This window comes from Pelecanus crispus, chromosome 1, assembly GCF_030463565.1.
Source record: "Pelecanus crispus isolate bPelCri1 chromosome 1, bPelCri1.pri, whole genome shotgun sequence".
NCBI classification, from domain to species: Eukaryota; Metazoa; Chordata; class Aves; order Pelecaniformes; family Pelecanidae; genus Pelecanus; species Pelecanus crispus.
The window spans coordinates 138,036,110-138,062,816 of NC_134643.1; the positions used below are offsets into that span (position 1 = coordinate 138,036,110).

General features: G+C 40.2%; 1 protein-coding gene across 2 annotated transcripts in view; it reads right to left on the reverse strand.

Annotated features, from left to right (window-relative positions):
* Positions 1-17,109, reverse strand: part of MBTPS2 (membrane bound transcription factor peptidase, site 2) — a 37,391-nt gene extending 20,282 nt beyond the window's left edge. For both annotated transcript variants that reach the window (XM_075707900.1, XM_075707909.1), the window contains exons 1-5: positions 17,035-17,109; positions 11,363-11,511; positions 9,484-9,622; positions 5,567-5,670; positions 1,383-1,510 (exon numbers count right to left, since the gene is read on the reverse strand). In XM_075707900.1, the coding sequence (XP_075564015.1) occupies positions 1,383-1,510; positions 5,567-5,670; positions 9,484-9,622; positions 11,363-11,511; positions 17,035-17,109 (595 nt within the window). The remainder of the gene's footprint in view (positions 1-1,382; positions 1,511-5,566; positions 5,671-9,483; positions 9,623-11,362; positions 11,512-17,034) is intronic.
* Positions 17,110-26,707: the final 9,598 nt, after the last annotated feature.

The following is a 26,707-nucleotide window of genomic DNA, read 5'->3' on the forward strand; positions in this document are numbered from 1 at the left end:
ATGCAAGGAACTATTTTCTATTACGGCTTATAATCTTATTTTTCTACATGATTTCTCAGGAATGTATGTATGCAACCCATTTTGAAAATCGGTATGTCTTCTCTTTCAGTTCTGTTCACAGTAGCTGGAAATGGAAAATGATTAATTTGAGAAACAGGGCTTCATAAAAATTAGCCTATTGCAGTGAATGATTTGCGTTCATTAGGGTATTTGGAATATAGATATATTTACTTACCTAACATTTCTCATCATTGACTTGATTTATGAAAGCCTGAAAAGATGCTTTGCTAAAGGCTTCTGTATGCCCAGCCTAAAACCCTCTATATAATGTTTTAGTTACAATATTAAAGAAACAATGCTAGTATCTAAACATTACAACAGGCTGGCTGCTATCCTACTGTCCCCTGCAACAGAAAACAATCAGTAAAAAGAACTAAACCAAGATGCTAACTTTTCTATCTTTATTTCAGTAGTTTGGGAAACACCTTTGTCTCTAGAAATCAATAATACAAGTGGTTCAGGTAGCATAACACAGTCTCAGTCTAACTTTTCACAAGAACAGGGCTCTACTTCCCAGTAGCCAGAGACTTCAAAAAACATCAAATCAAAAAGATTCGGAGGTTATTTGGAGCCATAAGCTGCGATTCTCTTTGGATGTTTGTGTTTTAGCCTTTATTTCCTCCCAACAGCAACATCAAAACATAGTGACCTGTATAATAACATAACTCACACGTCACTGAAAATCACTCACAATACTATTGAAAAATCACATAATAGATTGCTCCTGTTGCAGAAAATGATAGTGAATTGCTTAAGGGTGTTCACCTGTGACAGCAAGTCATGTTCTCATACTAACAGTCTTCTGGCTGAGTATTTTCCAGCTTTTGTGCTCCAAGGTTTTACTACTTAGGCCATACAATATGCAGAAAAACCCCAAAACCAAAAAACCCCAAAGGAACTTCTGCACCTGAGCTGATGTAAGAGCTCTTCCTGAGCTGGTGTAAGAGCTTTTTCTAATGAGAGAGGAAGGTCAGAAACCACATTTTTTCCCCAACCACACAACTGGAATTTCTTAAGCACAACTATGCTGAATCAGGTCTAGGATATAATAACATTTTTCATGACAAGAAACTGGTGTTCATTTAAGCTCCTAGAAACTGATGTTTCTCCTCCAGAAAACAGCACAATATGGACAGTAATGATCAAATGATTTTCTGAAATCACAACTTAGGTTCAGAACAGAAGGATCACCTTTAGGTAAAGAAAGCTTTTGTACTTCTTCATTTTAAACCTTCAATCCTCCATCAAGGATTCACAAATGATACCTGCAGAATAAGTGACTGGGCTAAGCAAAGATTTAATAAAAAAGCACAAACTATTACCTGCACAAAATATCCTTAATTGCTGGACTGGAGATATCAATTGCAAGTGGGTTGTGAAGAGGTCAACAAATGCTCCAGGATAGACAATGAAGATAAAAATCCCAAATCCATTAAACCGTACTTGTTCTCTTAAAAAGAAGAAAAGAAAAATGAAGCGGTGTCACTGCAAACAAATAAATGAAAAACTGAGAGATTCTACATAGCACACGTATTTTTTACAATAACTAAAATTATAATTATAAAACTAACTTATTTTTCATAATATGAGTAATTGAAATGTAATTAAACTGAAGGATGTTGTCTGCAGTAGTTGTCATTTTTAAGCAGCACACATTTCTTGAGTCTGGTAAAAAATAAAGGATAAGTTCAACTTCTTTTCTTTCTCCTGGTAACAGTAACACATAAAATATTTTTTTTAAAAATCTACTTTCAAGTTAACACATATTTTAACATTTGGGGGATTTTTTCTTTTAAGTAAAAAAATGGCAGCCTGTAGGCTGCCACTAATCTATGAAAAATCTAATCACTAATCTATGAAAAATTATCTGGAAGAAGCTGTCACAGATTTCTGGAATTCATCATTTCTCTGTTTCTCCTAAATGAAATTTAGAGTAAATTGTAAACTAACAAAAACGACGGAAATGTCATCTGAAAAAATGAAAACAAGTCAAGAGGTTAAAAGGACAAATGCTATTTAAATATATTAGTAGCTGACACTGTCATACAGATTATATATATATCTATATATTTTTCAGAGGTTTTACAATCACTTTTAAATGGCACTTTTTGGAATAACTATGCAAAGTTTTTATGAAGCTAGAAATTTCGTAAGGGACTAACAGAGGCATGACAATCATGTTCCCAGATACTTACATTCCAATTATTATTCCAAGACAATCATGTTCCAAAACAAACCAGGCATGGATCAGCTAATCCCATATCTTTACTGAGACAGTAGACTGGGCAGAGCATTTTATTTATTCACATTTATATATTTATTGTGCATATACAATAAAAGAAGACACAGAGTTATACAAAATTAATCAGAATGAAGTAACACATCAGTTCCCTGGAGTTAACTCATCAGACCTACCCATGTTATCAATTATTAATAGGCAGTCTAATGCCTGTACATGATTTCATGGCTTGGGAAGGAGGTACAGAAGAAAAAAGAAAAAGGCTTTTTTGGCACAAGCCTTAACTAAGCTAAGGCTCAAATGTTTTAAGGTCTTGTAGTTCACAGCCAATACTATCTTGAACTGAAGTTGGCAAAAGTGTATTAGATTTCAAGGAGTCAAAGTGATTTGCCAGAGTAATAAAATTTGCCCACAGCACAGCTATTTAGTAAAGCCTAAACACTGAGGATTGACCCCAACAGCACTATAGACCCAACCTGTGCTAGGACGAGGAAAAAAAAAAAACATCAAGCGGAGAACAGCATCAGCAACAGCAATGTACATTGCACAAACTTTTTCTTCCCCTGGAGATTGCTGGGAATCAATTTTTTGACAAAAACATAACCCAAACTTGAATATTCAGAGCCTTTTCTCCGGATCTTGAATGAAGGTATCACACCACTAAGGTATAAGAAATATTCATTTTCATTAAAAAGAGCTCTATAGTTACTTCTGGCTTATCTGCAGTTAGCCAGCAGCATGTGAAGGCACTGTAAGAGAAAGAAAATTTTGTTGCTTCTTCCTGTGGTGGGATAAGCAAGAGCAAAAGCTCCATCCTCCACAGAAAAATCCCTGTGAATATTAGGGTAAAAAAGCTGAAAAACAAACAGAACATGAAACACAGAGGGTCCCAAACCACCCCTTTAACTGAGAACTTTTGGGGCTATAAAAAAAGGTAGTAATGGGTTAAGATGCAATCATGACTCCCTACACTCAAGAAAATCAGAGGAACAACTTACGGCTTCATACTCACGGGACAGATAATGATGATGTCCAGGAGAAATGCAGAGGACACCTGAATATCAGTCCCAGTAACCACCACTTAACCCTCTTATGCTAGAGTGTCATTTAACAGTAACGACTAACCATGTCAACTAACTTTTTTGTGAAGTAATCATCATAGTTAAGTGAGCACAGGCCTTATGAGGAGCAGCTGAGGGAACTGGGGTTGTTTAGTCTGGAGAAGAGGAGGCTGAGGGGAGACCTTATCGCTCTCTACAACTACCTGAAAGGAGGTTGTAGTGAAGTGGGTGTTGGTCTCTTCTCCCAAGTAGTTAGTGATAGGACGAGAGGAAATGGGCTTAAGCTGCACCAGGGGAGGTTTAAGTTGGAAATTAGGAAGAATTTCTTTACGGAAAGGGTGGTCAAGAATTGGAAGAGGCTGCCCAGAGAGGTGATGGAGTCACCATCCCTGGAAGTGTTCAAAAAATGGGTAGATGTGGCACTTCGGGACATGGTTTAGTCTAGTCTACCCTTGATTGGCTTAGAGTAGACTTGGTAGTGTAGGTTAATGGTTGGACTGGATGATCTTAAAGGTCTTTTCCAACCTAAACGATTCTATGATTCTATGATCTATCTGTACTTCTGTAAAGCCTTTGACACAGTCGCCCACAACATCCTTCTCTCTAAATTGGGGAGATATAGATTTGATGTGTGGACTGTTCGGTGGATAAGAAATTGGCTGGATGGTCACATCCAGAGTGTAGTGGTCAACGGCTCGATGTCCAAATGGAGACCGGTGACAACTGGTGCCCCTCAGGGGTCTGTACTGGGACCAGTGCTGTTTAGTATCTTCACCAATGCCATAGACAGTGGGATTGAGTGCACCCTCAGCAAGTTTGCAGATGACACCAAGCTGAGTGGTGCAGCTGACACACCAGAAGGACGAGATGTCATCCAAAGGGACCTGGACAAGTGGCAGAGGTGGGCCTCTGTGAACCTCATGAGGTTCAACAAGGCCAAGTGCAAGGTCCTGCACCTGGGATGGGGCAACCCCCGGTATCAATACAGGCTGGAGGATGAAAGGATTGAGAGCAGCCCTGCGGAGAAGGACTTGGGGGTACTGGTGGATGAAAAGCTGGACATGAGCCAACAATGTGCACTCCCAGCCCAGAAAGCCAACTGCATCCTGGGCTGCATCAAAAGCAGCGTGGCCAGCAGGTTGAGGGAGGTGATTCTGCCCCTCTACTCTGCTCTGGTGAGACCCCACCTGGAATACTGCGTCCAGCTCTGGAGCCCTCAGCACAAGAAGGACATGGACCTGTTGGAGTGGGTCCAGAGGAGGGCCACAAAGATGATCCAAGGGCTGGAGCACCTCTCCTACAAGGACAGGCTGAGAGAGTTGGGGTTGTTCAGCCTGGAGGAGAGAAGGCTGCAGGGAGACCTTATTGCAACCTTCCAGTACTTAACGGGGGCCTATAGGAAGGATGGGGACAATCTTTTTAGCAAGGCCTGTTGTGACAGAATAAGGAATAATGGATTTAAACTAAAGGAGGATAGATTTAGACTGGATATAAGGAAGATATTTTTTACAATGAGGGTGGTCAAGCACTGGAACAGGTTACCCAGAAAGGTAGTGGAGGCCCCATCCCTAGAAACTTTCAAGGCCAGGTTGGATGGGGCTCTGAGCAACCTGATCTAGCTAAAGATGTCCCTGCTCATTGCAGGGGGGTTGGGCTAGATGATATTTAAAGGTCCCTTCCAACCCAAAGCATTCTATGATTCTATGACATTAAAAATATCATCTTTGATCAAAATTAACACATCACTGAGATTAAGAGGGGCAGATCACATTTGACCAAGTTACTGCTTCAGCCTGTTCATGTGCTACTTCACATACTATGTTTAAACAAACCAATTTAAAATCTATTTAAAAGTACCATCGTGCAATAGCACATGGGTCCTCTTTAAGTGCCACAGCTGCAGAAATACAATTGCTGCTAGGAACAACAGGAGCACTTACAAGAAGTATTATTTTAAACCTGATGCAGCATGGTGTATTTGCAAAGCAGAAGTCCTTTCTCATGATCTGTAGAATAGACAGTACATTAAAACCCTATCCTTAATTGTACACCCTTCCAAACTTTAAACCTAAGGAAGCTATGAAATACAGAATAAACAGACTCTCTAGATAAACTGAAGAAGTGCTAACAGTATTCACCTGTAAGTAAATGCTCTGGAATATTAGGCTTTGTTGGCACATAGTAAGAGAAAAATAATTTGTATTACCGAATAGCTGCCACCCCATGGCCGACTTCATGTATCACACCACTGATGAGGATTGCAGAGAAGAAATAGGTCAGCTGGCTGACAGGCAAATTTACACCAGGCACCTGTTGATGTGGGCATGACAACAAAATAAAACAAATGAGGAAACCAAGAGGTACAAAGACAAATCATTCCACCCCTGAACTTGCTGCTCCGACACAGCTTCTTCAGACCCGCAACAGAATAGGGGTCATTCTCACACAGCACTATCACTTGTACCTCCTCTCCCACTTTATTCAACATATCTTAAAATATATTAAATATATATTCTTTTGTTGAAGGTTGAAAGTTCTGCAGGCACAAAAGCCTTCTCCCTGCCCTACTTACTCCCCACAGCCCTGACCAAATGTGTCCTATTCTATATTCAGCTCAAGAAGTTTATAAAAATGTACACAGACTTCCACTCAAATGAGACAAGCTTGGCAACTGTGAGCATTAGTTTACAATTTCCTGCAGCCAGTCATGTAGCTATAGAGAAGATCCACCCTTCCAAAAAAAAAAAAAAAAAAAATTTGTATGGTACTTAAAACACTATGAGCTCTAAAAGTTCAAAAAATGAGCCTACGACTGGAAGTGTCAGTCTCCCTGCTCTCTCCCTATCCAAATCATGAGACCATCCCAAATTTACAAGGTCAAAAAAAGGGTAACTTCTGTCTGTTGTTCAAGTTTTGGCAGTCTACATATGGAAATTTAACCTTTAAAAAAAAAAAGCACTTGAAATGAGTATACTATTTTATGTAAGACATAATATGCAGGTTCCTCACATTCCTCCTGTTGCTGTGGATTCCCACCGCTCCCCAAGTCCTTCATTGCACTAGCCATGAGACAGACACTCCTTTCAGATGGGCTTCAAAGCAGTCATGAGTCAGAGAATGACTCTTTCCTCCTGATGGACTTTCCTCCTGCTTGGTTCCTGTCCCTGCTCAGTGGCCATGTTGCAGTGGGATGATAAGGCCACTTCTGCTGCTTGCTCGGGGACAGTTCTCCCATCTGCTCCACAGCTCTCCCCACTGGAGGCAGGGCATATTCCAGTACAGTTACTAACAGCTGATGTGAACACAACTTGAATTGTAATCCAGTGGCAGAAAAGAGATGCTATGGGCAAAAATTCCTGGCCTGCCTATAGGACTCTCTAAAAACTACCCTTGTGGGACACAAAAGACTGCAGATCCAACTGAACAGATGCCGTTTGTTCCTACCTTCCTTCAGTCCTCCACATTCCTCAATTATATGCATTCACCTACCCATGCAGCAGAAATCTACAATAGGTTGCTGAGACAATTTAGCTAAAAGATATCCTTCAAAAGACTCTCTTCATTAATGTTAAACCAAATCATCTCACAAATTCTGCCCAGACTCTGATCATGACCAAGATATTTATCTTAACTGGCACGACTAGCATACCTCACTGTATGAAGACAGCTGCTCTTCATTCGTTAAGCATCCATTGCTTGTATTACAGCATCAGCTGGTGGCACTAATGCATCAGTTAACTGGCATTGCCAGTGGCCCTCTGCTTCAGGCACATGGGAGGACAGACAGCAACAGCAAGAGTTGCCATCTTAATACCACCATAACTAGCCTGTTTGAACGCAGCACCGGATGCTTTCAGACTTCATGTCAAAAAACTCAGTTTAAGATTTGCCTAAAAAGGAAGTTAACTCTCATGACAGGTTCTGAAATCAATAGCAGTATTTTGTTAATAAGCATTGTCATATTTTATGGTCTTCTGGAAATGCCTTTAGTGAAAGAAGATCCTTTGCTAGTAACTGATCTGCCTTTTTCCCACTTTTGTCAACAGGCAACAAACACAAGAGGGGGTAGCTAAAGAAAAACTGCCCAGTTACCTACAGATAGGTATTTTAAATAAAGTACATGACTGAACAGAAGAGGAAGGGTACAAAAATCTTAATCAATAAAACATAAGCAGAACTGTATCTCCCCCTCTCCATCGCCAAAGGCTAAAAGCTAAACAGATTTATGCCACAGGCTAAAGTTGAATTAAAAAAAAAAGTTGTTTTATTTAAAAAAACTTAACTCGCTCTCCTCCAGGCAAATACAAATAACTAATTTAAATTAGGAGAAGGTCCTCCTGATTTGTTCTTCACCTCTGTGCAACCACACATGAGTCACTTTTTTGTGTCAACTTATGCTAGCACATTCCCTTTCAAAAAAAGAATTATACAACTGTCACCATCCAGAAATGAGGTAGGAAAGAAAGAGAACCACAAGTCAACTTAGGAGAAGTAACCTTATCCCCATACATGACATTACATTATCCCTACACATTACATGTTTTTCAGTGCCAGTCTGTCCTTGGTTTGAACGCAGTGATATTGCCAGTAAGCAGTCACTGAGGAATCAAATCCACATTGAAATTGTGAACATTATCCTAGATTTCTGCTTTCAAAGTTCCAATTCACGCCAGCTTAATTCCAAAGGCTCATCTTTATTTTGGTTGCCTCTATGTTATTTTCTCAAAAGAGCAATGTATTGCAAATGACCACTTTACTCTGGTGTCACCAAAGTGGATATCATAATCTCAGAAAATGAAGATGTAAGGGAGGCTTTTCTTACCCCAGAATGTAACAGGCATACATGCTTAGGACAGACCCTGTTGGCATGTAAATTAAAAATTTTCTGTCTCATGCTCAATTCGCGCTCTACTGGACACACAGACTGCCCACTCCTGTCTGCTTCTGGAGATAATTCAGGAGCAGGCTAAGCACCGGGTGACTGCAGTGGCAGTACCAGCAGTTCTCTCCCAGGTCTCACTATATTCTCCCTGCATGTGTGAAACAGACCCAAACCATCCCAAAGGCCTGGAGTTCATGGCACATGCTAATGATCAGGCTTCCCGCGCTCATGCAACTTTTTAAGTCTAGCTGCATGCAGTCAGTTTAGCGCTTACAGGAAGGCCTATCGTGGCAGCACACGATTCCCAACTTCTGTTCACTAGACTAGCTGAGTACTTAAATACAGACAAATGGTTGGGCACCCCTGCTCTAAGCCATGCAGCAGAAGGCAAAGCAATCTCATAGGACTTTCTGCATTTCTGAAAAATGACCACAGTACATTCTGACTGGATAGCACTCTTGGGAAAATAAGGGTAGTTAGGAATCCTTGCAGGTTAGAAGTGTTGTAAGGGCAATGTCAGTTCTTCCATTACTGCCTTGCATAGATAAAAACACAGTATTTGCAATCTCTCCCATTCTGTGAAATACATTCCTTTCTAAAACAATACAATACATTGTCCAGCATCAGAAATCCATAAAACAATTAAATACATTGTTATTAGGCCTTTGACCAGATACTGCCAGAAACAGCACTTTCAATTTCACGCTGTAAATTAGAGCATAAGTCCTTGAACAATCAAAACATATGCCATCTCCTCACTAATGAATCTTGGCTTCCACTATCACACAAAGCTCTTTACACTTCTTTCCTTTTCCACTGATGTTTTGTATTGTAATAAATGAAACAGAACTCCTCTCTTCTTGTGGATTATGGATGTGCCCTGCAAACCTTAAGGTCACCAGTGCCTCTACATGGCACAGCTCAAAGGAGGCAAATTCTTAGCTCTGTTTTGTATTCTTAGTACTATGATAATTTAGGGCTTTTCAAAATTACTAGCCAATTCTCACTCCTGAGAATTTTTAATATAAACTATTCCACATGTTTGCCTTCATTTGTCTTCCCCTCTCTTACTACCTCCACTCCCCATTTTTAAGGCTGATAACAACCAGCAAATTTTTATGTAGATGAGTATCAGAAGTTAGATTATTCTTGCATGGGAGGATTTAAGCATCACATACCCCATTAAGGAGATGGTTAAGAACAGTTCACAACTCTCAAAGACCCGAGGAGAGCACACGTACCACAACTTGCAGCATACGATCATTCTGGGCTTTCGGTGCCTCAGTGAGCATCTGCGTCAGTGTTTGCATCAGCGTCTTTCCGAGAAGAATAACAGAGCCAAACATGGCAACTATACCAAACACCATTCCTACGCTGAACCTACGAAGAGAAGCAAATAGTTTAGCAACGCACAGCCGCAAGAAGATAGGGTATATTCTCTGCTGAATCTGCTGAATAACTGCTTTAGTGCAATTTAGCACATCAAACTCATAGGACAAAACTTAACTGCTGCTACTACCACGATTCATGTATCAACAATCCCATACAAAAATATTAGCTAAAGGAAATGAATAACAATAATAACATATACTAATAACATTGACTAATGACGTATAATATTTTCCTTTTTTAATAAATGTTTTACATCCAAACCACATCCTGATTAATTTTCAAATATTTTTGTGTTGTACTTACACATTCTAAATTTTATTCAGTTACCCAATACATGTAACCTGCCATTAGCTATGAATATAAAAACATAACTAACAATACATAATTAATGATGTGGTACCACACCACCACATATTTAGAGAGCTGGATCAAATGACAGGGTGGCATACATGTTTATTTATATAAGCTTTTTCAATAAATGTTGCATCATCCTCACAAACAATAAAAAGTGCTAAAGAACAATAACTGAGCCTCAACCTTTTTTAAAGAGGAAGTAAAAGGTACAACTGCAAGACCAGAATAAAATCAATTACTTAAAACACATTGTTCTTCCCACCAATTTATTTTTTCATTAAAATCAGCATTGAAAATAATTTCAATTTACGTCAGTCCACATAGTGGTGAATTTTTATTCAGCATTATTATTTTAAACTGTCCAACAGCTGAAGGATGTGATAAAAGTTTATTTTCTAGCTAAAACACTTCAGTTCACTACCAGTCCTTCTTCCTCTCACAACAGCATAATTTTTCTCTTACTATCCTTAATGAAGCACACTGGGAACTAGCAAATTTATTTTAAGCAACATGTACTTGTAATGTTAATTAAAGAGACTGGTGGAAACATTATACTGTAATAAATTACACACATTAAAAAATTGTGATTGATATGGAACTATTTCAAACTGAAATAGTAAAATCATTACATACGAGAGAAACCATTACAAAGCAGACCTCTCATTACTACTGCGCTGAGGGTAGCAATACAGGAAATGAAAAGAAATTCAAACCTTACTCATTTTATATTTTCAGAGCAGATATAAAGTAATGCTAGGAAGGCAACTGAACAATAATTTTCTAAACGAGTCCAGGAGCACTCATACTAACCACCCTGCTTATTTACCCATTCCCAGCAGTCTGTGCAATCTTAGCAGGGAAAGGTGCCAGCAGATAAAAGACAGAAGGTGAGCCATGTGCTTCTAAGCAGGTATAGTTGCTGAATGTCTGGGCAATGATTGACAACAGGGAGACAACTGTCTTTGAATACTTTTTAAAATCTAGTGAACAGGGGAGAGAGAGCTCAGTGTACAGTGATGGACAGATCTAGGATATGAGAAGCTGCTTTCAGACCTGCTTTTGTATGCAGTATTACATGTCATAGCTGTACTCTTAAGAACCATGTATAGTTCAAACTGTTGGTAAAAATAGTTTACAGATTTCTAGTGTTATAGCAACTCAATATGCAACCTATATTACAGCTATGTATTTTTTAGCAGAGGAGAAAGACTTATACTGGCACAGTACAATTATGGCAACCACGCTAGCTTGGTTTTATCATTAGCCTAGTGAAATAACCGTGTTTATCTATTACACTTCTAAGGCTGAAAGGCACAGATGTGGTTAAGTTGTTGACTCTGTATTTGACAGAAGAAAAAAATCCTGAATTTATACCAGAAATACAGAAATCTGGGTTTCCATCTCCCCCAGTTGTAGAACTGGCGGTTGAAGAGAGCTGTTTGCCATCGCATGTGAAAAGGAGAGACGCTCAAGCCATACGTCAGCAGCCAGTCTTCATAAGATGCCTTCAGAGAGTTCGATGACTGCAAAACAGTGGAAAATTAGTTTAACCAAAAACCTCTAGGAAGATTTTGCATTGTGTGAACAAGCAGTAAATGTGATCCATTTATATAAAGATGGACGTATAACGTCAGGTAAACGTCCTGCATGTTATTTATATTTTGACATATAGGTAGGTGTGACATGTAATATGAAAAAAGTTATGCCACTCTTTTGAGGTAAATTGCAACAGTTCTGGGATTGCGAGAGAGATCGGGTATCCAGTGTTATTTGACAAACAAGATCTTACATCATCTTTCCTAGTGCTAAATCACTTTCAGTAGTTCTTAACTGTTTGGTTAGAGAGCTAAAGACTGAACTGTTTATGACATTTTTTAGAACGTGCAATTATATTCCAGTAAACGTTTTTAAAACTACTATAAAGAAAAATGCTTCTTTTGGCTTCAGCTGAAAAAACTGTTTCTAATATTGGTGAGATATGGATCAGTACTGTGGATACCCTTTAGTAAGGGTAAAAATGAGATCTACTTTTCAAACACAGAGACTATGCCTAAAAGGACTCTGAAATATTTGATCATACTAACAAAAAGTGAGAAGGAATTTAAAGTTATCAAGCGATACTGCAACAGCAATTTCCCTAGGATAATTTCCCAGCATTTCAAGACACTGCTAGAATGCCTTCTTAGTAGTTACCAAGATTTCTCTTTATCAGAAACGTGACCTATAAACTATCTGATTAATACTTATCTGCAGTATTATCTGATATTATAGACCAATAGACATAGTTTTGCAATTGCTACTTTATATGATATGGTGCTTGTCCTCTCAACAGCCTTTACTCAGCCTGCTTCATGGAAGCTAGTATCACAAACCCAACTGAAGGAACGCTTTCCTTGGAGGTGAAAGAGGAACTCATAACTCACGAAAAGCGCACCAGAGCTTTAAGCCTTCTGACTTTGAGCAGTTCCTAAGGCAGGAGTGTCTCTGACATAATCCAGACAAGTCTTTGGAGGTGCCTGACAGAGAGCATTGTCCCCAAGTTTCCCTATGAGCAGCAGCACCTACTGAAGACATCGGGAACACATAGTTCACAACAGGCTCCCCCTCCAAGAGGAACTTCACAAGTTTCTGGCTGTCATCCATGGTTCTTTAAAGAAATTTAGAACTTGCCAAATTCCTTGCATTCCTCCTGTCCTGCCGCAGTGGTGGTGGGGCATGAGGATCTCATCTTGCACAACTATATTCACAGCTTTTCTCATTTTGCTGAATTAAAATTTGAACACTAAAAATTTATTTCAAGTAACAATTTTCCTATGACACAAGACCTATTTACTCAGGTAATTGTTCATTTATCCCCTATTACACCACTTATCCTTTCTGCCTATATATTCCTGGGTCATTTCCTTCTTCTTCACCCGACTGAATTCAGTCACATTTTTGCTCAGTCAGCTGAGGGCACCGACAAATTTTCATCGTAATGTATTCCCTAATCAACACTAGTCACTCCCTATGACACCACTAAATTTAGTGTCCACAACCAGATCAGCATTTGCTAACCCAGCATTTGCTAACTTAAACAGAAGAGACCACAAAGATGATTACACTTTTACAAATAATAATACATAAGCCAAAGAAACAAAGAAAAAGACCTCACATAATCTACCAGATAATTAAGGACAAAAATACATATGAGATTAAGTACCTCTGACATGAGAAACTGTCTTTTGGGAATTAAGTAAATACATCCTATTCATTCATACAGAGTCCAAAAAAGCCCCAACCAACCACATATTACTATAGTAAAGCTAATTACATATATTGATTTGGCACTTTAACAATGTGTTCTTTTTATCACATGCAAAACCCACTTTTCCCCTAGAAATGCCACAAACTCTTCCCTTCAAATTCATTCCAACCACATCACAGCCCCACTGCACTAGCAAAGCATAAATAAATACGAAGTTTTCCATGAGAAACATGGGATTACTGACAATACATTTGCCAAATGGGAAAAAAAAAAAATGTACAAAAATTCATTTTCCTTTTTTCTTCAAAAGTTGTGTAAATGGTATTCATGATCACTAAATGACTGCAGCCCTTTGCAAAATATATTAAAAAGCTCTGTGCAAACTTTTGCTCCATCTGTCCTGAGCCCGGTAGGATCACCACATAACCATGTGCACCCTCATGCCCCAGTATGAGGTATGCTGGTGTCCTATGTTTCATTTCAAACTTCCTTCACACAGGCCTTGGCTCTGCTTCTTTAAGTTGAGTTCTAAGTGATCTTTGTTATATTAATTTTACTATAAAAGCAATACCTTTTTTATTTGTGCAAGCCTCCAAAATAATGAACGTCTGCTAAACACTCCAGGAGCTCCAAAAATATCTGCCAGCAAGCAGGAGTCCTTAACATTCTTCTTTGCTGACAAAATCTGTTCAAGAGCTCTGAACCATTTCAGCTTCCTGACCTTAAAAGCTGAAGGCTAACCTTGACTGAATGCATCTAACGTATCCTTTATTTCTCTTTATTTCTCTTTATTTCTATTTCAGAAGGAGGGACAACCTTCTACCCTTTGCTCATTCCTGATCCTTCAGGCAGAATGAAATGGGATGATATAGGATGCTGGGGAGCAGGAATTTAGGGGTCTGCCTGAGTGATTCCCTTTTGTAGGATCCAAGGTTCAATGGAAACTTTCATGCCAGTGGTTCAATGAAGAGCAACAAGAGGGACTTAAAATTCCAAGTCCCAGCTTGATTCTGCAGATTTTCAGTTTGCTAACATAAGGGTACCTTGTAATGTAACTCTAGCAATATTATAATATGTGAATTTATTCATGCAAAAATGCATTTATACACACAGTTATGCCTTCTATATCGTAGACTTTCTAAGAGTCAGACTGCCTAACAAAACGTTTGAGATCTGAACAAAACAGGTAAGGGAACAAACTGAGCAAGAGACATTGCATATTGAACAAGTTTACAGACTAAACATCAACTGCAAGTTACAGCACACATCCTTCTCTGGCCAAAAATATCAACAGGATCATGCATGGAATAATAATAAAAATAAAATAATACTCCTATATTATTTTTCACTCATGCTCTGTATGTCCTTTTGGTGTAATTAAATTGTAAGGGATTTGAGGTTTAAGCAGGGACTGCCTTTTGCTATGGTTGCTAGCAGCATCGGGTTATGAATGTGGTGGGAGATTTACAGTACCAGCAATCAAACAAGCAGCTCTGAGCTTCCTAATTATATAAATCTGGTTATTTAATCCAAATTCTATTTCGGCTGTGGTGCTCATAGTGAAACTTATCATTGAGATGTACCAGTAAGTTCACTAAAACCCAACAGCTCCCACATACTCCCTGATGATTAATAACCTTTGTAAACTTCTCGTTAAAAGATCAAAGTTAAATTTTAACTCCTGGACTCTCTTGCTTGCCGTGAACTCTCTTGCTTGCTACAGCATTCCAGGCTTTCCCCCTTCTTTTTCAACATAAATCAGGCACTAAGTTGGCTCCAAACAACGTGGGTTGCTCTTTTTTTAGCTCCCGTGCTGCTGCTAAGCTCTACCAGAGGTTGTAACAAGAGCAGTGACTATTCTTACTTACAAAAGAGAATGATTTTAAGGCCTAATGCTGAAAGAGATCTCCAGAGACACAAATGGGTCTCAGCATGGTGGCACAACAGGTCTGCTACCTGAATTCAGCTCTTGCTTCACACTCTAAGATTCTTCATCAGACACAAAGTTACCATCAAAAGAAAACCAGCCTGTTGGCTGACCTTCCTGCTGGGTTTTGGTGTGTCTCACTACGGTCAGGAGCATGTTTTTCTGGTATCAAGCCAATCTTCTAACGTGCTTCAGAACAACGCCATGTTTGTTTCCAAATACCTAATATAGACTTCATGTAATAAAATCTGAAAAATCTTCAGATAAATTACTGTATTTTTTATTGTCATTATGTACAGACTAGTATTTGGCAATTAACCACTCTCATCGTTTACTGAGCTACATTTGCTCTCCAACATTTAGCAGCAGGGGGAGCCACTTCTTTTTCCAAGTTTTCTCATCACCTAAAATTTCTTCTGTTCCTTCCTATATTTTACAGGAGTGACAAAATGAACGTTTTTTACTTCAGAATTGCTAGGCCCTATCTGCACTTGGCAGAAACAGATGCAACTCCTGGACTGTAACATTAATGTAAAAAAGAAAGAGAATTGCAGATCAAACTTTTCATTTCATTTTTCCTCATATTTAACCAGCATACATCCTATTTTGCATACATACTGCACAATTTCAACCATCTCTTAGAAACCATACCTCTTGAGCTTCAAAAAAACCCCCACTTAATGAAACTTGTGCAACGCGCAAATGCATCCCTAGATATAATGAATGATGTCTGGTTGGTGCATTTTCTTTTCCAACCTTCCCCTCTCCATCAGGAAGAAAAAGACGAGTCTTACGATACTCTCTGAAGGTTAAAGTTTATTTCTTTAAAAAGTATTTGTACTGAGCACTACCTTAGCTTATTTTTTTTTCAGTAAAACTAAGGTCATTCAAAAGAGGGAAAAAAGTGCATTCGTTATGTTTTTACGTACAGTAATCTCAGAAAAATCATCATTATAAAACACACACTCTACACAGCAAAGTTATCAATTCAGGTTGGGTTTTTTTTAAAAAAAAAAGATAATACAACTTTAAACTCCAGAAAGCACGTTGAAGTGCCACATAACTGTTTAAGCAGTAGACGAAAAGCTGGCTTCCCTAACGTTTCACAGCTTTGGTCCTTTAATACAGACCCGAAACCTCTGCAGCCGGCGGGGAGGCGCTTTCGACCCCAGCGATGGGCGGAAGCAAAACACCATCTCCCGGGGCGCCGCCGCCAAGGCTCCTGGCAGGGCCGCGGGGCCCCGTTCGCAGACGGGGAGGCTGGCCCTCGGGGAGAGGATCGCCTCAGCAGCCTGAGGAAGGACAGCAGGGCGCGGGCGGCAGGCACCCCCCCCCCCCCCCCCAAAACCGCACCCTCCCCGCAGCGGCGGAGCGGGGAGCAGCCCGCCGCCCGCCCCCAGCTCAGGGCGGCAGGCAGGGGAGGCCCGCGGCCGCCTCCCCCCACTCCGAGCCTGAGCGGCGCTGGCAGAGCCCGGAGCCCGGCACCGCAACGGGGGGGTGGCCAACGGCCGCACCGTCACGCGCCCTCAACGGCCCGAGCCTCGCGCCGGCCCGTTAGGTTTGAATCGCAGCGGGGCCGGGCGCCGCCAGCTCGGGCCTGCAGGTTGGGGAAGGGGCGCGGCAGCTCCGCCTGCCTGTGAGGGGGGGGGAAAGGGGGGGGTTGTGGCCAGTCCCGGTGTTTCGGAGCGTAGGCGAGGCGGGGCGGCCTCTCCCCCGGGGCGACTTCAGACCCCGCCCGGGAGAGCTGGGGCTGCCGGCGGCCTCCTCCCGGCCCCGACGGGCTGCGGGGGGGGGGGGGGTGAAGCAGCGCTCCTGCCCCGGCGTGCGCGGGGCCAAGGGCTCCCCGTCGGGCTCTGCGCCCACAGCCCTCACCTTGAGCAGCGTATCCGTCAGGTAGATGGCGCACCAGCCCCCCAGCACGCACACCACCACCGGGATCGGGATCATCGTTGCAGCCGAGGCGGCGGCGGCGGCGGCCGAGGTTCATGCGGAGGAGCCCCCGGAACTAAACCTACCCCGGAACCTTTCTCCATCAGCTGTACTGCCCGGCCGGACGCTTCCGGGCGCCGCGTCGAGCGAGAGCCTGTGCCGGAGCGACGTCACAGCCTAGCGCGCAGGGGAAGGGGGGGGGGGCGGCCGTTAGCGTGGAGGGGCGCGTGCGCAGTGAGCGTACCGCTGCCGCGAGAGCCGGGGCGGGCTGCGGGTGGGCTCTTCCTCCGTTTGCCAGATTTGCTTCAGCTATTTATCTGTCCGTACGTCGTGAAGAGGCGTGACGATGTGCACGCGTGGCCTTTTCGTGTAACTTGCGGAGTGACGGAGGTGGTCGCAGGCGACACCCCCCCCCACCCCACCCCCCCGCGCTTAGCGGAGCTCGGCGGCCGCTCATGTTAGGCCCCGGCAGTGCCCGCGGCGCTGGGGGTGGAGGAGCTGGAGCCCTGCGGAGAGGCCGCACCGCGGGTGGTCAGGAAAGCGCGCTGGAGAATTAAAGTCATTTGCGGTGGTGGGGTTAGAGCCGATTGCGGAAGCACTTCAGCGATGAGGGAGTAATAGGATTCCCTTTAACTGCTAACATTCTTCCAGAAACTCAACATTGACTTCATGACACCACAAAATCGTTTCACGAGGCTCGTTGTAAAAGGGACTTTCGGGCAAGCGCTCTCTGGGCCATTGTGTTTCCTTCCCAGTCTGCTATCATACTAATTCTCTGATTTTGTGCCTCTCTCGATCTCTCCCACTCCTCTTGGGCATGTTTTTTACTGTTACTAGAAGTGGGATGTGCCATGAGCTCACTAATCTTAAGGGTTGATTTCTCAGGGCCTTTCCAAATTTAAAAAATTTCACTCAGAGCTTGAACGCTGAAAGCAAACAAGTACAAGATTTGGAAAAGGTTAAGGGAAAGTATTTATTTGCCTGCACAAACTATGCAAAGTGAACTGCCCCTCCTCTTCGCCCCGTGACAAAGATGCGCTATCATGTCCTCAGTTTTCTCATTATTTTTAAAGATTTTTAGGGAACCAAGACAGCAGCAGTGTGAGAGCCCTCTGCAGTTTGTGGCTTGCAGTCCACCTTTTTCTGTGTGCTCCAGATAAAATTTCCTTGGACTTGGTTTGCGAGAAATTACTCGGAAGGACATCTCTCTCCTGAAAATGCTTATTCCATCTGTCTTTTAGCTCTGATGCATTAGTCTGTGGGTTCATGGACCATTCTGTGGAAGAGCTGGGACTGCCATTAGGAGAAGAGTTCATAAAATCAACCACAGCCTGTCTTTTCCACACAGAAACCTTTGTAGAAGTTGTGTTTTTAAAGAGATATACCAGTATCCTTTGAATCCAAAAATGCATCAAGCCCTCTGTTTGCTAGAATTTAAGTGTTTTTAATGCTGTTTTTCATCACATTTTCAGAGTTTGCAGCTCGCTTTTTGTTCCATATATGCTGCTTCATCCCGTCCTTCCCAAAACGGATGCTGCAAGCTTTCCTTATGCTGCCAGCAGGAAGAACATCTCAGCTCTGAACTCCTTGGCTTTTTTCAGCTCCCTTTCTTTTCACTGATAACATGGCATTGCTGAGGGGAAGCAGGAATAAGGGGCTGTACCCCAGGAGATGGTTAGATCAACAAGCAAGTAAGGGGAGACAGCCCTGGCCAATCTCACCATTGGCCACTGTGGGGGCAGAGGGGGAGGTGGGAACGGGCAATGCATGCCTGCTTTCACTCATTCTCTGGTGAATTTCTTCATCTTTCATCTCAGGCCAGGGATGGTTTTCCCCCAAGTTTAGATTTTCTGTTCTTCTTAAACTCCTGCCCTTTGGTAGGAGCTGTTCATGTTAACCAAAGCCTTAGGAGAACTTCTGAAAGAATTTCATTCCGACATAAAAGCTGAAGAACTACAGGAAATGTATCCACCCTTGCATGCAGTCAAATTTGAGTTTGTGCACTGACATAGACAACTTTCAGATGCCCTCAGTATCTAAAACAAATCATAAACTGAGCCCCAGAATAATCAGATCTGTCTATGGCTTTTCTGCAGTGGTTCCCAATCTAGCAAGTTCAATTGCAAATCATTGGGAAATTATGCAAATATGGTTAATTCTACAGCTTATTGGTTGAAAACTCAAGTTTTTCCATAGACCAGCATGCATTTAAATTAGATATAAAAAAAATTATTCTAGTGGTGGTCTTTAGAAGCCATGGAGGGGAATCATATTCAAACAGTTAAGAACATGAGTACTTTTACTAGTGGCATGGTCTCACTGAAATCAAGCATAGTAAAATGGGCGTGGGGCCTGCTGTTTAAAGGATCCAGTCAATAAACAGCTTTTGTAACACTATTGTATTTTTCTTCTATGTTCATTTAGTATACTGCATAAGATACAGAACTGAATTTTATTGAGTTGGCATAGAAATTGGCAGTGCAGACAAAAAGGAATGCAACTAAAATACACAGTCTGTATTTTATTCTAGTGAGATTATCACAGCAAAACAAAAATGAGAATTTTCTCTAACACAGAAGATCGATATGCTGAGTGAACTGCTAGCCTGCTGTTTTTACTTGCATAAATTTTTAGTGGTTATTTTGCCCCTGGCAGAAAGGCAAAGTTAATCCTTGTTCTCATGGAATGAAACTGTTGCAGACTGTGAAGTGTTACAGGGAGAGACTGCAGTTTGCATTTTGAAAGTGAAGGTATTCAGGATTAAAGTTTTCCACTTTGAAATGGTTCAGGAGGTAGTGCAGATATTGATACGCTTTTTACCACTGCTTGTTTTTCCTTACAGCCACATATTAAGCTAAAGTCATGACTAAAGCAAAATGCCGTACAGTAGTCAGGTTAGTGCACAGTATTCATACATTGTTACAAAGCAATGTAATTATCAGAATTTAGAAGTCACAGCTGAGGTGTGTGTTAATGGAAGGGTATGGGTGAACCTCAAAAGGGCAAGTATCAAAGAATGTTAGGGAAGGATATATATCAGTCATGACGCAAGAGTATCTAACCCATGCAAAAACTTTAGACAGAAAAAGAATAATCTCATAAGCATAATAATACCGATTAAATGTAATTTGGCAAGTAAATAGCAAACAGAATGTGTTACTAATACATTAATTAAGATATCAAATTCAGTTAGCAGCTTATATCATAGGGATCTTTTTCTAGACATAGTAAATACATTTATCTTAAAATAATTATCAACATGTCTAATAATTAATCTCGTCAACTTTGATCTATTATTGAAGCAAATATGTGAATATTCAGATACTACCGTACATGACATGTTGCAAAATAAAAGTAAAACCAGTCTTAACCACACTTTCAAAAGCTCTGATGTTAGAGGGGTTTGCAGGGCTTCAGGGAAATTGTACCTGCTCACAGTTCATTGCAGGCTCAGACCTAAAACCAGCTAAGGCGTGGCTTTTGGCATGGAGAGGTTGTAAATTTTGCCAGTTTGCAGAGAATACAATCAGAACATGACTTGGTTGGATAAGTCCTTGAGCTTTGCAGAGAACAAATGGGTTTTTAGATATGTTCTGAGTGGTATTCGTTACTAGATTGCTGGGCATTGAGATGAGCTACACAGAGGAAAGGAAGGCTGGAACAAAATGTGGCATGATTCTGCAGATGTTTATGTGCCACTGTAACTTGAAATGAAGGGGTGCTTTCATGGAGTACATGAATGGTTGCAGAATGAGTGCCCAAATCTAGCTGAGAATTTCAAGTACAGACAAGGATGCATGAAAAGAAATAGATGGGTAAAGATGAAATAGATAGTCCATTAAGCACTTATGCAGGTTAGGAGATTGCTTCTGGAGGGAACAAAAAGACCAGAGTAAAGAACAAATCTGAGACACAGGAAGAGAGATACAGAGACTGGCACACTACAGAGATGTGTATAGCATTGGTTGTAAATGTTTGAAGGACAGATATGCTTTCATTTACCTTACTAATATTATTATGTAAACATCGCAGTATATGGGAGAAATTCAGGTAATGGGAATTGTATATACATGTAGTATGTGTGGTCTTTTTAACTGAAACCCAAACAAAAAATGAAAAACACCTTTGATCCTTGCTGTGCCTAGAAAAGAAAAGAGCAGAATGTTACAGCTTTCTTGATCATTTTTTATGTTCCAATTACAGTACAAACCAGTCTTGCTTTCCTTAAATAGGAATGAGGTCAAAGTATTCTGTTAAGGTTTAGGATTTGTTTGCAGTATTTAATCTAGTTACCAAACATACATGCTGGAAAGGTGGGATTTTGACTCTTAAAACAAATGAAATTTATTTTTAAGTCACTGTTCATATGAACAATATAAGTAAAGGAAAAGCAGAAGCATTCATAGAAACATGCCTTTACTAGGTTGATCTGCTACAAAGAGTAGTACATGCTTTTTCACCATTTGTTAATTACTAGTGTCTGTAACAAAATAAATTACAGGTCTTTCTTAATTGCTATCAATTTTCAGCATTTACCCATCTGCCATAATTCTGTTAGGCACATCATGACTGAAATTACATCTAAAAGAAGGTCCTCCAAAGCTGGTGCAATCCCAGGAGAAGTGGGTGTCTGACTCTAAAGAAAAAAACAAAGGAAAATGAGAAACTTCAGACATGTGACTTGAATATTATTCTATAAGCCAGTTCTGCAAGAAGATTAGTTTGAGGCTTCAGCTACTCATTTTAGCTGATAATCTTGCTTGCTCACCTGTTGGGCTTTGTATCCTCTGCAATAGTTTAGAAGTTGTACATGAGAAAAAGCATGGAATATCTACTGCAGAGTAGCTATTCAGCATTGGCTCCTGTATTGGGATCCTTTTACAACTTCAAAAGTCTGTCCCTGAAAATGAGTTTACTGAAACTGCAGGGAAAAAAGGGCTCAGTCAGTGAAGGAGGAGAGCACACAAGGTAAGCTAATGCCAAACAGCTGTTGGGAGAGGGGGGTTGCTTTAAATTACCTGTGAAGTCCCTAGGTGCACAAACCCCTATCCTACTGCAGAATGCAAAATAAATATAGAATAGTTTCGGTCTAACAGGTATTGTTTAATGCTCACTGTAACGTGAAGTAAATGCACATGATAGCATTAGACTTACCAAGTTTGAACTCCAAAATCTGTAAGGCAGCCTCGAACCCTAGTGAAAGAAGTGCACTTAGCTTGAGTAAGTCAAAGTGAGTCAAAGTCAAAGTCAAAGTCACTTTGAAGATGACGAAGGAGTTTGTAGTTCATTGTTTAGCAGACTGTTAAAAGCTGTAGCACTTCCCTTCACCTACGCGTACATGGCATTTGGCTATTCTGACTAATAGGAATATCCTTCACAGGATGAACTGATGAAGATATCAACATAACTGTCTGCCTGGACTGTACAGGTGGTTGAAGTAGCTCCTGAATTGCTTCATCATAGAGCATAGCCCTTGGTTAAACCAGCACTGATTTTGTTCTGCCTCAAGCACCAGGCTGTAAGGAGCTGCTTCATGATCACGTAGCTCTCGATGCAGTGGATAAACTGTAATCTTGACTGGTGTCCCAGTACTACAAATCCCCTCTGCCCCTTGTCAGCCAGAGCACCTCTGAACTACCCATGACAGAATGGTGGTTTTGCCTTACGTAGGTCTGTTTATGTTAGGAACCTGAGCTAAGAACATTTCCTAATAAAAATAAATAATCAGTTTGAGAGTTGGCTGCAATAAAGCTGTGAACACCTTCATGGATTCTCTAATCAGAGTATAAATATTATGGCCTAGCACCTCACCAATAGTTGGTGGGCACAGGAAACAGAGCAGCCTGCAGTTCTCGAAAGTCATTTCCAGGACAGATGATTTTCAAGCACCACTTTCAGCTCCAGATCTTGAGAACTGAACTGTACTTCAAAGGGCTACCCCCTGCGTTGCACAGCCTGATGTGATTGAATGAAGCAGCTTCATATTTCTAGTTTCTTTTTTCAGGTTCGTTATTGTCCTTGGATGTAAGATATTGCCAGTCCACAACCCTACTTCATATGGGTGTAAAGTAAGATGTGAAGATTTTTAAAAACACTTTGCATCATTTCCTAAGAGAAAGAGTTTATGCTATTTTTAACACATGAGATTTGATACTGTATTGGGAAACATAATTTAGAAATTAGCAGCTGGAGGACTTTACTGGTCTTCCTGTGCCAACACTGATTTCTGTTGGCAATTTCTCTCTGAACAGGTACAATATTTGTATGGCAGGAGACCACAGATGATTGAAGAATATTCCTGTAGCAGATCTGATTCAATAAATGTAAGGTTTGATATAGATCATGTTTGACTACTTGATAGATAGGCATGACTGGTAGATTTATTCATATCTTCACCATGGAAAGCATTCATTCTTAATTGTCTTATTTTTCTGAACGTTGGAGGTATGAGAAGCTAAGGATTTTTTTCCTTATGACTCATGGGAACTAAGATAAGTGTCCTGATATTGATTCAAACTTTAAAAATCTTCACACCCACAGTTTATCAATCTTCATCTTTTATTTTCTGTTCAGCAGACACAAACCAAAGATAGCAACTGATCAATCACATATGATTCAGCAGGCTGGTGCAGTTGCCCTTGAATTTGGTCATTTTTTATCTGAAGGCATTCATTTCTTTATAATATCCTTGATATTCTGCTTCCTCCAGCCCATTGCCTGTCTCCCTTGCTCTGGGTCCATCTTTCTGCCAGGCAGATTTTTCATGTCTCAACCATGTCTTTATTCCTCTTAATATGCCATTTAGATGAGGAATCATCAGAAATTAGTCTTTGTTCTCTTTGTCAGACTTCAGATGATTGCTCTACTCAAGTCTACTACATTTGCTCTCACAGCGGGATCATAGCTGTGTGTGAGCTGATTACCTGCACAGCTGCAATTTTGTTTCATGCTTTATTACAAGAGATAAGTACATTGCTTTGTGTGGTGCTGAGTCCGCAAGTCCTCTGGAATATCTGTACCTAGTTCTTGTACATCTTTGGGTCAGATGGGTACAAAGGCAAAATTCCTTACTGTACATCAGGTGAGGTCTTAATCTGACCATTGAAGGCAAGAGCTAATAGTGTTCAGCAGATGTAATCAACTGACAGGGATGGTCTTCATCAAAAGAAATCTATTATGGGATTGAAAAAGATAATAGATGCCTATTTGATTTATCCTGATTTGTGAAAATGATGAGTAACCTTTCTGTTCAAAATTTCACGAATGATTCAGTCAGTTCCTATTTTGTCAAACTTGTTTGCCCAGAACAATATCCGATGGTGCAATGTCATGTTTTTTCTTTCTTTTCCAAATGATGCTGAATCATTATAGCAGCAAAATCAGCATGCCATTTAAATTTCATATTCCCTTCAAAATCTGCCAGTACCTTTGCTCTTTCTTACGGTATCAGCTTTGCCAGGTGTAGTGGCTAAAATTTCCCAGAAGAAAAGTGGAAACAAATTTGTTGCTTGTACATCATGTACACATTTCAGTTACTCAAAACATTTTGGTAAGTAAGAATTTTACAGAATACAAAGCAATATGGCTTTTGGGTAATTCAGTGGTCAAAACTATGATGTTCTAGCATTTGTGTGGGTTATATTCATAATGCAGTTTTTAGAACTTAATATAAATTCTTAGATGATGCTAACAATGCTATTAAAAGATGCTGGAACTCTGAAATTTAGAACAAGGTCACTGGCAGCCTCTAATGAGACCATCTTCTTAATACAAGGCTAATTATTTCTTGATAGAACAGTCTGTGATAATAATCACCATGCTTTTATATGGAAAAGGAGGAGCATGCAGGAGCTGAATTAATATTTAGCAGCTCAGAAATGTCACAGAAACAAAATCAGCTAATTTAGATATGTTTGTTGATTTCCTGTCCACTAGCTACTAGTAAACATTTTTGCATGCTATTTTATGTCATTCATTATTTAAATAGCCTGATATTATTGTTGTTGGCATAGCTGTACAAGTAGAAACTCAAGAGAAAGTGCTTGATTTTTTCTTGATATTAAGAAACATATAGATTGGGGGAAACTGGGAGAAACAGCTGAACAGTAGATGATACTTCCTGAGGCAACATTTCTTTTGACAAAGCAGTTGAGGTCTGATACTCTTTCTGCAATCTAGGATTCAAAATTCTTTTCAGTTTAAAGCAAGAGTAAGAATGGGCTCTGATGCCTGGTAACTGCTAGCTCCACTGTATTTTACATTTTTGTAGTTCTGTCTAACCTCATGTGACTGGCTACCATTGCTAAAAGTCTCTGTCTTTCATCAAGCCTATGTGCCAAATCATTGTTACATGGAGTAGATACATCTTTACTAAGGGAAAAGAGCCCAAAAGTGCAAATAAAATCTGTGTGAGTTAGAAAATGGATGGTGGTATTTTTTTCCAGGATCCTCCACGTTAATCCTCTGATAAATCTTAGTCAATAACTTAGGTGTGTTGAATTAAGAGAATAGTTTACCTTGCACTGCAACTTTAGTTTTCGTATTCTTCACCGAACAATTCAAATGAAGGTAGTGATAGGACTTAATTCACCAAATACTTAATATCCTGGGCCCACTATTCTTTCCTGGTCATAAACTGTAATTTATAGATCTAAAATTAAGATAGGGAAGCAAAGTTTTGCGTTGCCAAAGATTTATAATATGTTGCTACTACTTGGTAATTCGAAGCAAAACTCCAGGAATGTATTTTTTAACTTTTTACTTTAAAGAAGTCTTATTTCAAGTGAGCTGAGGTTGTGACTGCACCTTTGTTGACTTGCATTTTCAATTGTATAACCTTGTTTCCATTACACTAAACTATTTTGTACTATAATGGAAAAAATATTTTTCTTTTGGGAGCCTCAGGGAAGTTAAATCTGTGCTCATGAGGTTTCTCAAAAAGCAAAATATTTAAGTAAGTGTATTAAGTAGTGACAGCTTAAAGAAACAATTCTGACACTATACAGTGAAATATCTCAGTGAAGAGGGAAGATACATAAGTGTTTCTGTTAACCATCAAGTTCATTTTCAAAACTAGTAAGCTGTTCCAGGAAGCATGTTAATTCTAGGAATTCTTCTAGGAATGCAACAAAAGTGTGTTTTGAACTATATTGGGATTTTCATACTTCAAATAAATACATTGTTACTATGTCTTTTGGATCTCTGTACATGAGACATAATAATTTTATGGAGTGTGTGTCAATGTACTGTTATCTGGCCCTAACGTGCCAGGCATTGAATCCATCATCTGAAATGCACATATGCCTCATTATTTACTTACTAAATCATCTGCTGCATGTACTTAGCAGATGACTCTGCAAGACGTGGGGCTGTGCATCCCAGTGGATATTCAAAAGGAATGGTAATCTGCAAAATAATAGTAATAGTGTCTATTTTTCCCTTTAAAATCTGCTCAGATCTACATTTTCTGATATTAGTGATAGAATTTGGGCTTACTCCTTTTATCCCAACGATTTAATACAATTTTTGTGTGATAGTTTGTGGGTGTTAGGTATGTGACAGAGGTAGACTCGTTTTCTATTTACACATCACTAAAGCTATCTGTTACATACATAAG